The sequence below is a fragment of the Poecilia mexicana genome, unplaced genomic scaffold (genome assembly GCF_051168715.1).
Source record: "Poecilia mexicana isolate PSO_F unplaced genomic scaffold, ASM5116871v1 scaffold_10, whole genome shotgun sequence".
Classification (NCBI taxonomy): domain Eukaryota; kingdom Metazoa; phylum Chordata; class Actinopteri; order Cyprinodontiformes; family Poeciliidae; genus Poecilia; species Poecilia mexicana.
Genome location: NW_028263379.1, coordinates 3,712,827 through 3,724,572, shown reverse-complemented (window position 1 = coordinate 3,724,572; position 11,746 = coordinate 3,712,827). Strand labels below are relative to the sequence as shown.

The following is an 11,746-nucleotide window of genomic DNA, read 5'->3' as shown; positions in this document are numbered from 1 at the left end:
ACAAATAAACCTCCGATAGTAACTGGCAAATCCCAAAAATGAACGAAGTTCTGCTAAAGTAGTAGGTTGCCTCCAGTCACGTACTGCTGCTACCTTGTCTGGGTCAGTAGAGACCCCCTCTTCTGACACCACATGACCCAAATATTTAACTCTCTTCTGAAAAAAATGACATTTTGACAACTTAACCTTTAGCCCCTGAGTTTCTAATCTGGAAAATACCTGATTTAATCTTTCCAAATGTTGTTCAACTGATGCTGAAAAGACAATTACATCATCTAAATACAGCAGTAATGACTGGTAACGGCAATCTCCAAATAAGCGCTCCATAAGACGTTGAAAAGTACTGGGTGCGTTACACAATCCAAAAGGCATGCGATTAAACTCAAATAGTCCAAATGGAGTACAGAAAGCTGTTTTTTCCTTGTCTTTCTCAGCCATCTCAACCTGACTATACCCACTTGCCAAATCTAATGTTGTGAACCACTGTGCCCCAGCCAGAGCATCCAAGGATTCATCAATTCTGGGTAAAGGAAATGCATCCTTTCTGGTTTTAGAGTTTAATTGTCTATAGTCCACACACATGCGCAATGTTCCATCCTTCTTCTGAACTAAAACTATTGGTGAAGCATATGGACTACTGCTTTCCCTAATAACATGACTTTGTAGTAGCTGTTGAATATGATTGCGAACTAAATCATACTGAGAAGGGACAATGCGTCGATAAGGTTGTCGCACTGGTGTTTCATCCAGCAGGGGGATCTCATGGGTTATCAAGTTTGTACTACCCACATCCAGATCACTCCTGGCAAATACTTTGTTATATTTTAACAACAATTCCTTCGCCTGTTGTTTCTCTTGACCATGCAGGTTTTCAAACTCAGGTAAATCCAAATCTGTGTTAGTCACAGTAGTTTCATGGCTAGCAATAAATGCTGTACAACTGTGAGAGTCAACAGAAACTTGAACCTTAGAATCATCTGTCACCAGAGTAGCAGTTTGAACTGTGGCCACAACTCTACGAGGTGTTAACCACACATCAGATTTTCCTACATTAGTAATGGGAATGAAGGCACCACCTCTTACCGCCTTCACCAAAGAAGGTGAAACCAACAATCCCTCTGGGAGGCTGCCCCCTTCAGGACCCAGGGGTTCAACAAACAAATCGATTGGTTGGTGTAAAGGCATCTGTGGGCATGTCACTGGCACATGACAGAGGCTACCAGCTGGAACACAGAAAGGTTTCTTACCCTGCACTCTGACCTGATGAGGGTCAGGGGAGCTGACCATCACTTCCATCATTTGACAGTATCTCAGCATTCTTCTCCATCCCCGAGGTGCTGACTTGAGTACAGGTGCTTCCCAAAGGTCAGAGCCGTACAGCCTATATAGCTCATGGTAAAGAGGGTCAAACACATTCATCCCCAAAACACCAGGTACATCCAGCTTCTTTTGCCTCATGTACCCGTCTGTTGGATCCTCAACTATCAGTACACCTCGACGAGGAAGCAACACCCCCAACACAACAACATCAAGCTCCACATAGCCACGGTAAGGAATTGTTAACCCATTTGCTGCCTTTAAACCCAACCAACCACAGTCTTTTAGTTCTTTATCAGACAAATGAGAAAAATTGTTTTTGAAAAAACTTTCTGTTACAGTGGTCACCATAGAGCCGCTGTCCAATAAGCAATTTATCCTCACCCCAGCAAAATCCACCTCTCCCTGTGGACATTCACCAACTAAATTACATGCACTTGATTTATTGTCAATAGAGCCATGAAAACTGCCCACCAATGTTTGGCTCTGCACACTGGCGGGTTCTAGTTTTCCGTTTGCTTAGGAGGAATAGCTTGTTTAGGCTCAGTGTTAACAGTAGCAGTACAATTTCTGGCAATATGCCCACTTTGTTCGCATCTGAAACAAATTGGTTTTCCATCAGCAGTGCGTCTAGGACGAAAATTGCGAGGGGGAGGTAGAGCTTGAGGGGTCAAAGCCTTCATGACCAGTTCTAACTGGGCCTGCTGAGCTTTTAACAAAGTCAACAATTCCCCATATTCAGAAGTGCGAGAGACTGAGCTTTCACAGGAGACAAACTTTTCATTGAGAATTGGATTGTAAGATTTGTGTTTAGATGACTGATTTTCATATTGTGCCATCCACCTAGTGGCCTCCCCTCTAACATCACGAATGGTCCATTCCGGATTAACATGAATCAAATCCCTTAGCCTCATTCTAAGAGCCTGTTCTCTCACACCATCACAGAACTGGTCACGTAGATCTTTAGAGGAGTTTGAGGCTGCTTGTGCATCATTTTTTACTATCTGATCCATCAGGTCCATAAGAGCATGAGAATAATCGATCAATGATTCTCCTTCAAATTGTTTACGGTTAAAGAATCTACGCTGTAGTGAAATTCTTGAATGCATACAACCATAAACATCTCTAAGAACATCAAAAATACATTTCACATTCTCCCTTTGAGCTGCTGGTAAGAATTTAATTTCAGTCCGGGCAGCGCCCTCTAGATGTTCATAGATAATCTGCGCCCGTTCTTTTTCTGTGTTTCCTCTTGTTTGCACATAGTCTCTCATCAATTCGATCCATTCGTCCAAAGTCAGCGACTCTGCACTATCCAGTTTCCCAGAAAATGGTGGCAGTTTCTTATCCTGCTGCACATAAATAACAGGGTTGTGCCTTACAGGTTCTGTAGTTCCTGAAGACGTTGACGGTCTTTCCAAGTCCGCTGCTGCTAATGCCGCCAGCTGGCGTTCCAGATCCTTTATTCGCTGTGACATGGCCTGCTTATCGCGCTCATCCCCGGCTTGAGTGCCACTCGATACATCCATGTTGATGCCTTATGTCACCAGCGAAAACTTCACCCCGCTGCCCCTGCTGTCCTTTATAACTTAAATCAAAACTACAAAGAAAAAAAAGTAACTTCCCGGATTCGTTTGCCAAACAACGCCAAATGTTACGACCACTTATAGTGCAATAAAAACAACCAATATAAAAGGGACAATATTTATTATTACAAAATAAGAGGATGTGTATTTGCAAAAAACAATAAGTAAACAAAAATAAATGAAAAACAATGGAAAAAGAAAATCAAACTAAAAGAACAGCAGGGTGCAGCGACAACTGCAAAAAACAAAAAAACAAATTACCAAACACCTATTAAATCTTTACAATAAAACCATTCAATTCAATCCAGTTAAAAATATACAAAGCCTACCTGCAGCGTCGACAAACCACACGCCCAGGTAGGAATCGTCAGCTCAACACATGCAGTGTGGCCCTATATAAAAACATCACACAAACACACTGACTAAATATAATCAGTTTAAGAGTTTTTCTTTACAACAAAAAAACTGACAAACCTGATCACAACAGTGGGACTTGTGGGCCAACACACCTGGTCAAACACAGAGGAGATTGACAATTGCCCACCAGCCTGACAGCTTCCCTTTTATGGGCGCTCAAAACGTGGAGGAAGCGACCCCTGGTGGTTCCACCCGTTACATAAGGACGGATCCCACAAAAACCCAAGAAGAAGAATAAGCTGACGTCATCATATGCGACTCTTACACTCCGGTGAGTAGAAATCTGCATCTGTCAAAATGTTTTTGTACTCTAAAACCAAAAATAACTCCAAAGTGTTACGTTATAAAATTACTGATGGTTTTTTTAGGACTTAATGGCAGTAGGACTGTGATGCGAATGGTTGAAGACACGTTTGTAACATTTTTTTTGCCGGAAAATATACGGTGGACGCTAGCTAAATTAGCCTGTTGGAGGCTAATTGTTCCTGTACACTGTACCTGTGCTTAATACGTTTAATTAGCCGTGATAAAGTCACATAATAATGTTTATAGTCATGCTTGTTGTTGCCACTTTGTAATATTGGAGGGTTGCTCAAAACATCAGTGCCCCTAGGCTCTGATGATCTTTAAAGTTCTGAACCCTGTCTGAATACACTGATTGCAGCTATAGGTCATTTACTTGAATTAAAAATGAACTTGCGTCAGTACAGGCAAATTTATTTTCTCCTGTCTGTTATTTATTGCTGTTGCAAGCCAGATGAAGAGAAGTAAAGAGCTGAGAACCTGATCTTTGAACAGACAGAGACCATAGCTGAGGAGCATCCAATGATGATACCAGAGAACCAGGAAGAGACTGTGATAGTGCTTGATTTGGTTCCTGTTTCTCATCCTGTTGTCCCATCCTCTCAGTCTTTTCAGAAGAAGAAAAGACCCAGAAGCATCTCTCCAACTGCCTCTCCTCCCGCTCCGTCATCTCTCCTTCCCCCACCCCCGCCCGTAGATCAGCCACATCTGCATTCATGTCACCTGCTGACCATGCCGTCTCCTTAAGTCAGGGTGGCGTAAGTTTTGTTTTCTTTACATTCATCCATTTTCTTACACCCTTGTCCCTATTGTGGTCGGGAGTGTTGCTAGGGTACACCCAGGACAGGTTGCCAGTCTGTCGCAGGGCAACACAGAAACAGACAGAACACACAACCATGCACACACACACACTCACACCTAGGGAGAATTTAGAGAAACCAATTAACCTGACAGTCATGTTTCTGGACTGTGGGAGGAAGCCGGAGAACCCGGAAAGAACCCACCATGCAGAGGGAGAACATGCAAACTCCATGCAGAAAGACCTCAGGCCGAGAATCGAACCCAGAAGAAAACTGAACTCGCGACTTCAGGAGTCCAGCCCTAAAATGTCAAAATTCTCACAGAAACAGAAAAACTATATAGACTATTTATAAGCAAAGACAACTTGTTTTGGGCCTAGTTTCCATTTATGTGGCCAGTGTAAAGTGGTTAAAATCAATGTTAAACTAATTTGAGAAAATGTGTAAATCCATGTAAAGAAGAGTAAAGTTTAGAAGGATTATAAAATATGACAGTCACCACACTAGTTTTCAGTTTTCAAGTGTACACGCTTTGACTTCATTTCTTCTTTTGTTTTTAAAATTGTTTTTTTCCTTTTCTTGTTATTTAGGTTGGTGGAAATGTAGTACCCAAAATCAATCCCTGGGCGTAGAACTAATGCGGTAAGTCTAAAAGTTTAACTAATCCACCCTGTGACAGTACATCCCCACCCCAGTCATACATGCCAAGATACACTGAGAGACATTGCCACGTGTGGAGATGAGTAGATGGGGGGAGGGGTGATAAGGGAGGCAGTGGTCTGCAAAAAATAAGCATAGTTGTTTACTTATAAACTTTGTGGCTTTAATTACTGACCTACCAGACTCCTTTTCTTTCTTTATATTTGTCTTTATTTTTTTATGAGGACAAAAACGGGCATTACAACAGGAATCAGTAATACTTATAGCACATAAGTCACAACATCTTTGGGTGAAACAAATTCATACAAAAAGTCAGCATTTGCACAGAAACATAGAAGTATAGAGATAGAACTCCAAATACCGAAATTAGGCCGCTTATCAGCAAAGGAATGCTGATTTTGATGTTTGGACTTTTTAAAGGTGATTCAACACTTATTATTTAACACTGTGCCTTTTATAATTAATATAAGCCACACATTTAATCTGAAACTGTCACTTTTTTTCTGTTTTGATTTTTAGACTTTTCTAAGAAACTCAAGCACTACGAGAGATTTTCATTGTTTGTGTAGTGGTAAAAATGACTGCAGTCAGTTTATCATTTAACACTTAATAAGTCAAGATAATATTGTATATTTAGGACAAAACAGGATGTAAGTACTAGCTGGCATTTGGGTGGATGTAGGCATAGAAAATACTTTGGCTACATTACCCCCTCTTAAAGTCAGGTATACATCTTAGAAAGAGAGATTTGTGAACCTTATAGCACAAAAAATCCACATCCTTATTTTGTTGTTGTTCTTTTCTAGCGGAAAAATCTGGGATGATACCTGGGGACCTGCAAGTAAATGCTCTCATGTTGCTGTCCACCAAGTGCCACTTCCTTCAGACAGCGAACAAGTCCTTCCATGATGTTACTTTTTCTTTTTTGTATTACAAAGTATTAATTTATTTTCTTTGTTTTTACTGCAGTTTGACCATTTTACGAAGTTCTCTGTGTAATATTGTTTTCGGCCATTCACTGAAATGAATGTTATGGTTGTAATATATGTAAGCTTATGTTGGGCTGTTTACTGACACATTTTTGTCAAGTTCTGTTAAAGACTAAGTGAGGCTGATTGAGTCACTGCATCAGGCAGGTATTGTGCCTGTATTAAGTCTTGAAATTTAGAACAGAATTGTTTGTAGATTTTGTTCAGTAAATATGACTAAAGTCTTAAAAACTTTAAACATGGTATTGTACACACTTCTTTTTGAGTGTTTATAATGTTGATGTGGATGTACAAAGTAAAGTCTATAAAAATACATAACAAAATAAGCACAACTTGATGTCAATATAACTAATTGGAAGTGTTTTTTTTAACTCAAAAAGCTATTATTTTAATATCTTTTTTGTGTCATGGATTTTGTGAATCAAGACTGTATTTGTAAAATGTTATAATAAAATTGCTTTCAAATGCAGTACTTATTTTTAAACACAGCAACTTTAAGTGAAGTTATTGATGAAGAGCATGATAAAAATACATTGCAATGTCCAGATCAACTGACTGTATTAGAACAATACATTTTAATAAACCTATGTCACAAATGCCATACACAATTTTGAAGAACACACAAAATATACATTTGCATTTATATATATATATCAGGACAGGTATATCTATATATAGATATATCTATATAAATAGATATATCTATATATAGATATACCTGTCCTGATATATATCTACAGATATATCTATATATAGATATATCTATTTATATAGATATATCTATATATAGATATATCTATTTATATAGATCTATTTATATAGATATATCTATATATAGATATATCTATTTATATAGATATATCTATATATAGATATATCTAGATATATATCAGGACAGGTATATCTATATATAGATATATCTATGTATAGATATATCTATATAGATATATAAATGCAAATGTATATTTTGTGTGTTTAAAATTGTGTATGGCATTTGTGACAGATAGATAGATAGACTTTTTATAAGCATCCCAGCTCCGCATAGTTGGTTCTAGAAATTCTTGTACGGCTGATCGGCGGGAATCTGAAATGGAACGCAGCCATCGTACGGCAGACTGATTAAGAGAAGAAAGGAACACTATCAGCACGTTGTGGGAGGTGGGGGGTAATAAGGTTTTCAATAAGATGACAACCGTATTTGTCTGTAGCCAAATAAGATCAAGGTCAACGATACACTCAGAAATGTTACTTCAAAATGTAGTGAAACTGTTCGTTTGATTACAGAAAGAGTCATGATGGGATTTATAAAGACTTTTTGCCTGACAAGCTGGTCGTCATTGTAGGCTGGTCAAGTTTGCCCTGTGTGTTGTCTGTAAGGCATGACGCAAGGTTAAACTGTGTAACAGATTCGTTTCCTACACACTTGTAGAATTGTGTGAAGCTATTTGTTATGTGTTTTATTCAGCGTGATCAGTATTTACACATAAAAATGTTTTATGGAGAAGTATTTTGAATAGCATTTTTATCTGTCTAAGGTTAATTATTTAAGTTAAATTTTGCAGCTTATTTTGTGTATGAAAGGAAACCCAGATTGAAACCCAGAAACATTACAGTTTAGTAAATTAATATTGAATCAGTTTGACTCTACTGTAATTTAAACTACATTAGTATAGTAATCTAAATTATGTTTGATTGACATAGTGCTTTTCTCCTAGAGAAACACTATGTTAAACTGTATAAAAACAATCTAAGGTTAGATTGGGGTTAGGGTTAACCCTAACTCCATCACTAATCTCAAATTGAGTGGTAGAGATGGCTTAATCTTCCAATGCTTTATGAAAGTAATGGTTCAAAGATGCATTTTCACTAGAATTGAGCTCTGTAGCCCGACTCTAAATCTGTTCTAGTGGAAAAAGAATGATCTGCCTGAGGCCTCAGGCCTCTGTGGTTCATTTCATCATTTCATAAGCTTGCAGAGAAAAGGCATAAAGAGAATGTAAGTTAAGTTGTGTCCATCTAATTATTGTAGTTGAAATAGAGGTCTACCCCTTTTGGTTTGTAAATGCATCCAAATACCAAGTTAATGTTAAGATTATTTCACTAAGTTGGGACGCTCTGTTTTAAAAAAGAAGTTAGGTCCAAATCTGAAGCATTTCAACTAAATGACACCGACAGCAAATTCTACCAAACCTTAGTCGGCTTCCTTTTTCACCTGTCAACTGTTGAACCTAGACACGCATAAATAACACTAGGTCTACAGGTCCTTCTCAAAAAATTTGCATATTGTGATAAAGTTCATAATTTTCCATAATGTAATGATAAAAATTAAACTGTCATATATTTTAGATTCATTGCACACCAACTGAAATATTTCAGGTCTTTTATTGTTTTAATACTGATAATTTTGGCATACAGCTCATGAAAATCCCTGTCTCAAAAAATTTGCATATTTCATCCAACCAATAAAAGAAATGTGTTTTAATACCAAAAAAGTCAACCTTCAAATAATCGTGTTCAGTTATGCACTACTTGGTCAGGAATCCTTTTGCAGCCTTCAATGCGGTGTGGCATGGAGGCAATCAACCTGTGGCTCTGCTGAGGTGTTATGGAGCCCAGGATGCTCCGATAGCGGCTTTAAGCTCATCCAGAGTTTTGGGTCTTGCGTCTCTCAACTTTCTCTTCACAATATCCCACAGATTCTCTCTGGGGTTCAGGTCAGGAGAGTTGGCAGTTGACAAGTACTGAAATTTTATTTAACTTATTTCTTTTTAATGAAGACATTGACAGACAAACTGAACCGCATTCAATTGACCATGGATAAGAAACTGTTCCACCAGTACACACTTTGTGTATTCTTTGGATTAAGAAATAAGTCAGAGCTGCACATATTAATAAAAAAAGAAAAGAAAAGTAGAAGATCCAAAAAGATGTCTTGGTTATGTTAGATAGTGCAGAATCACTGGGACTGCTTAACGTAGCATTGTAGCCATTTAACTGCTCAACATAAGCACAAGTGTTATTATTCCACTTGAAGTAAAAATAGTAAAACTATTAAATTAACTACAATTTCTCTTATTACCTAGAAAATACACTAGATGTGCAGAAACATAAGTGAAAAAGAAACACACTGTGGAAGTAATTACAGCTCTAGTAAGCCCTTTTAGAAAATACAAAGGCACAAACAAATTAACTATTTTAAAAAAAGAATCAACAAGATAAAACACTGCCCATTTGGAAACATGAAAGCACAAGAACAAATTGTAAGGTGTCTCTTTGTGACTTATGAGCAAACTATATATATATGACTATTATCAGTCACTACTGCAGTCGTCGTCAAAGGTAACGCTCTCTGCTCCTGACAAAGTCTGTAGATCGGGGTGTCCAAAGTCAGTCCTAGTGGCCCGGCATCCTGCATGTCTTATTCTCTCCCTGGTGGTAGAAACAACCTTTTTGGCTTGTCAATGTTCTTCTTAGGCCATCTAACGAGCCATCATTTGATGCAGGTGTGTTAAACCAGGGAGAGAACTAAAATATGCAGGATGCCGGGCCACTAGGACCCACTTTGGGCTCCCCAGCTGTAGATAATACTCTGTTGCCTGCAGCTTCATCTGTTGGTGCTGCAGCTCTCTGAGGATGATGCTCTGGAGACCTCTTGGACCTTCGTCAGTTAGGTCACAGGACAAACCTTTAAAGTTGAACATAAATAAAAATCCAAAATTTAGATGCTTTTACTTTCGGTATGATTATGCGTTACTTAAAAACATACTTTTAAATTTACCTCCCGATAACAGGTGGGAAACTCCTTTAGAGTGTCTTCATAGGATGACAGAGATTTCCAACGATGGTCCATCAACAAAGATCCTCTTTTCCTCTTCCAGTCTCTTTACCATCATGATGTCATCGATTGCCCTTGTTCTTGTGTGAAGACTGAGAGTCTGAAATGCATTTATGAAAAGGACAAATCAACTCATTAAAAGTTTAAATTTGTAAGTTGAGGTCAACACCTGGAGTATCTAGTCATATTATCTGTCAGGTATGATGACAGTATAAAACATATTAGTGGATGTTTACTTACCACTGTGTGATTGTTGCCATGGCAATGTTGTGTCACCGGACAGGATCTCTTCCAAAGACAGAACTTCTGTGTCTGTATCAGTCTTCAAGTGACCAACATCTTCTAAAGCTAAGATGTTTTCTCCTTTCTGATCTAACGATGAGCCTTGGCACAAGCTTTGTCCATCTGTATCTGCACAAACATACACAAACAACATCAACTGTGTCAAAGATGTTTATGCAGTATGTACCAGCAAGGTTATACAATGCCTGGTCAGTGTTCCTTACCTTACATTCATGGGCTTTGCCATGGAAAATTGAGAGAAATGGCTTCATTTTAAGCAGGTGTTGGAGCTTATGAGAGCTTTTTGTTAGTTTTCAAAATATGGCCAGTACTTGCATGTTACATCCATGGAAAAAAGTCATTGTCTGTTGGCCAGCCTTTGATGAAAGAACAAAGCTTATGCAAATATCTCATACTATCTCGAAGAGCACTAAGCAGCACTCCATGTCTACACACCGCTAGCTCCAAGCCTCCTCACCCAGTTTGCTGCTGGATCTGTGAGAGATCTCCCTGGCTGCCCACCACAAAATCTAGAATGCATACAATTCAGTCAGGCAAGCTGTTATTACAGGCTAAAAGGTTACTGTTATTATACATTTACAATCTGCAGTCTTACATTTTTGGTTGATTAGTGTATACAGTCCACAAATGTTCCTATGTTTTCATCCTTGGCAATGAAAAGGTCCTGAAATGTAGCCTGTTCCTCCAATCTGAAAACAAAGCAATAAAATATACTTCATGAGGTGTTATAGTCCAAAGGTAGTGAACATCACTAACATATACAAAGAATTGTTATATTTCACACATTTTACAATACCTTGCTGCATTCTTTAAATGGTAATACTTGCAATTTCCATCCACTGAAACTGAAAGCACATCTGGGGTACAAGCTTGACACTTGAAGGGATCCTTCCTTAACATCTTATCCAACTCATATATTATGGCTTCCCGCTCAAAAATCATTTCAGGAAGCTCTCAGCCAAGATCTTAACTATGATTTAAAATGAGAGATAAAAAAAGAAAACATAAAATAGGACATAGGTGTCCAAATACCAGGCATCAAGAATAGGTTAGGTGTCTTTCAAGTTCTAGGTGTGTCTCTGGCACAAAACATCTCACTCAATTAATGTTGATGTTACCAGGACTTCATATGATCTGAATGCAGAATGAATGAGGTGGCACCTCAGCCATTTGATTCAAGTGTGTTTAACCAGTTACACCAAAATGTTGAATAGCATAACCACTCAAGAATAGTCAGACGGCCCTTCTGGGATATGTACGTCAAAGTACTCACACAGCCAAAGTTGACAGTTATTTAAGATCTACGGGCGGGGTGAGGGGGGGGGACGGAGAGATGAGGGAGTGGGAGGAGAGGCAGTTGGAGAGATGCTTCTGGGTCTTTTCTTCTTCTGAAAAGACTGAGAGGATGGGACAACAGGATGAGAAACAGGAACCAAATCAAGCACTATCACAGTCTCTTCCTGGTTCTCTGGTATCATCATTGGATGCTCCTCAGTAAGCATCCCAGGCTGCTCCTCAGCTATGTTCTCTGTCTGT

The 11,746-nt window shown here is 38.6% G+C and overlaps 1 protein-coding gene and 2 long non-coding RNA genes across 4 annotated transcripts; all 3 read right to left on the bottom strand.

Moving 5' to 3' along the window:
- Positions 1-872: 872 nt before the first annotated feature.
- LOC148156681 (uncharacterized) lies at positions 873-2,846 on the bottom strand. The gene has a single exon (XM_088009652.1). The coding sequence runs from the start codon at positions 2,844-2,846 to the stop codon at positions 1,821-1,823; it is 1,026 nt and encodes a 341-aa protein (XP_087865778.1). The 3' UTR covers positions 873-1,820.
- A 161-nt stretch (positions 2,847-3,007) lies between these two features.
- LOC106930852 (uncharacterized) lies at positions 3,008-3,517 on the bottom strand. The gene is made up of 2 exons (XR_015764435.1): positions 3,378-3,517; positions 3,008-3,295 (listed from the first exon to the last, which is right to left on the bottom strand). It is a non-coding gene; the product is annotated as an uncharacterized LOC106930852 (long non-coding RNA).
- Positions 3,518-9,580: 6,063 nt separating this feature from the next.
- On the bottom strand, positions 9,581-11,432 carry LOC148156680 (uncharacterized). Of its 2 annotated transcripts, XR_015764434.1 has the most exons (7): positions 11,007-11,432; positions 10,806-10,899; positions 10,668-10,719; positions 10,414-10,566; positions 10,148-10,318; positions 9,851-10,007; positions 9,581-9,757 (listed from the first exon to the last, which is right to left on the bottom strand). It is a non-coding gene; the product is annotated as an uncharacterized LOC148156680 (long non-coding RNA). The 2 variants fall into 2 exon arrangements; XR_015764433.1 differs by having other exon boundaries at positions 10,414-10,719.
- Positions 11,433-11,746: the final 314 nt, after the last annotated feature.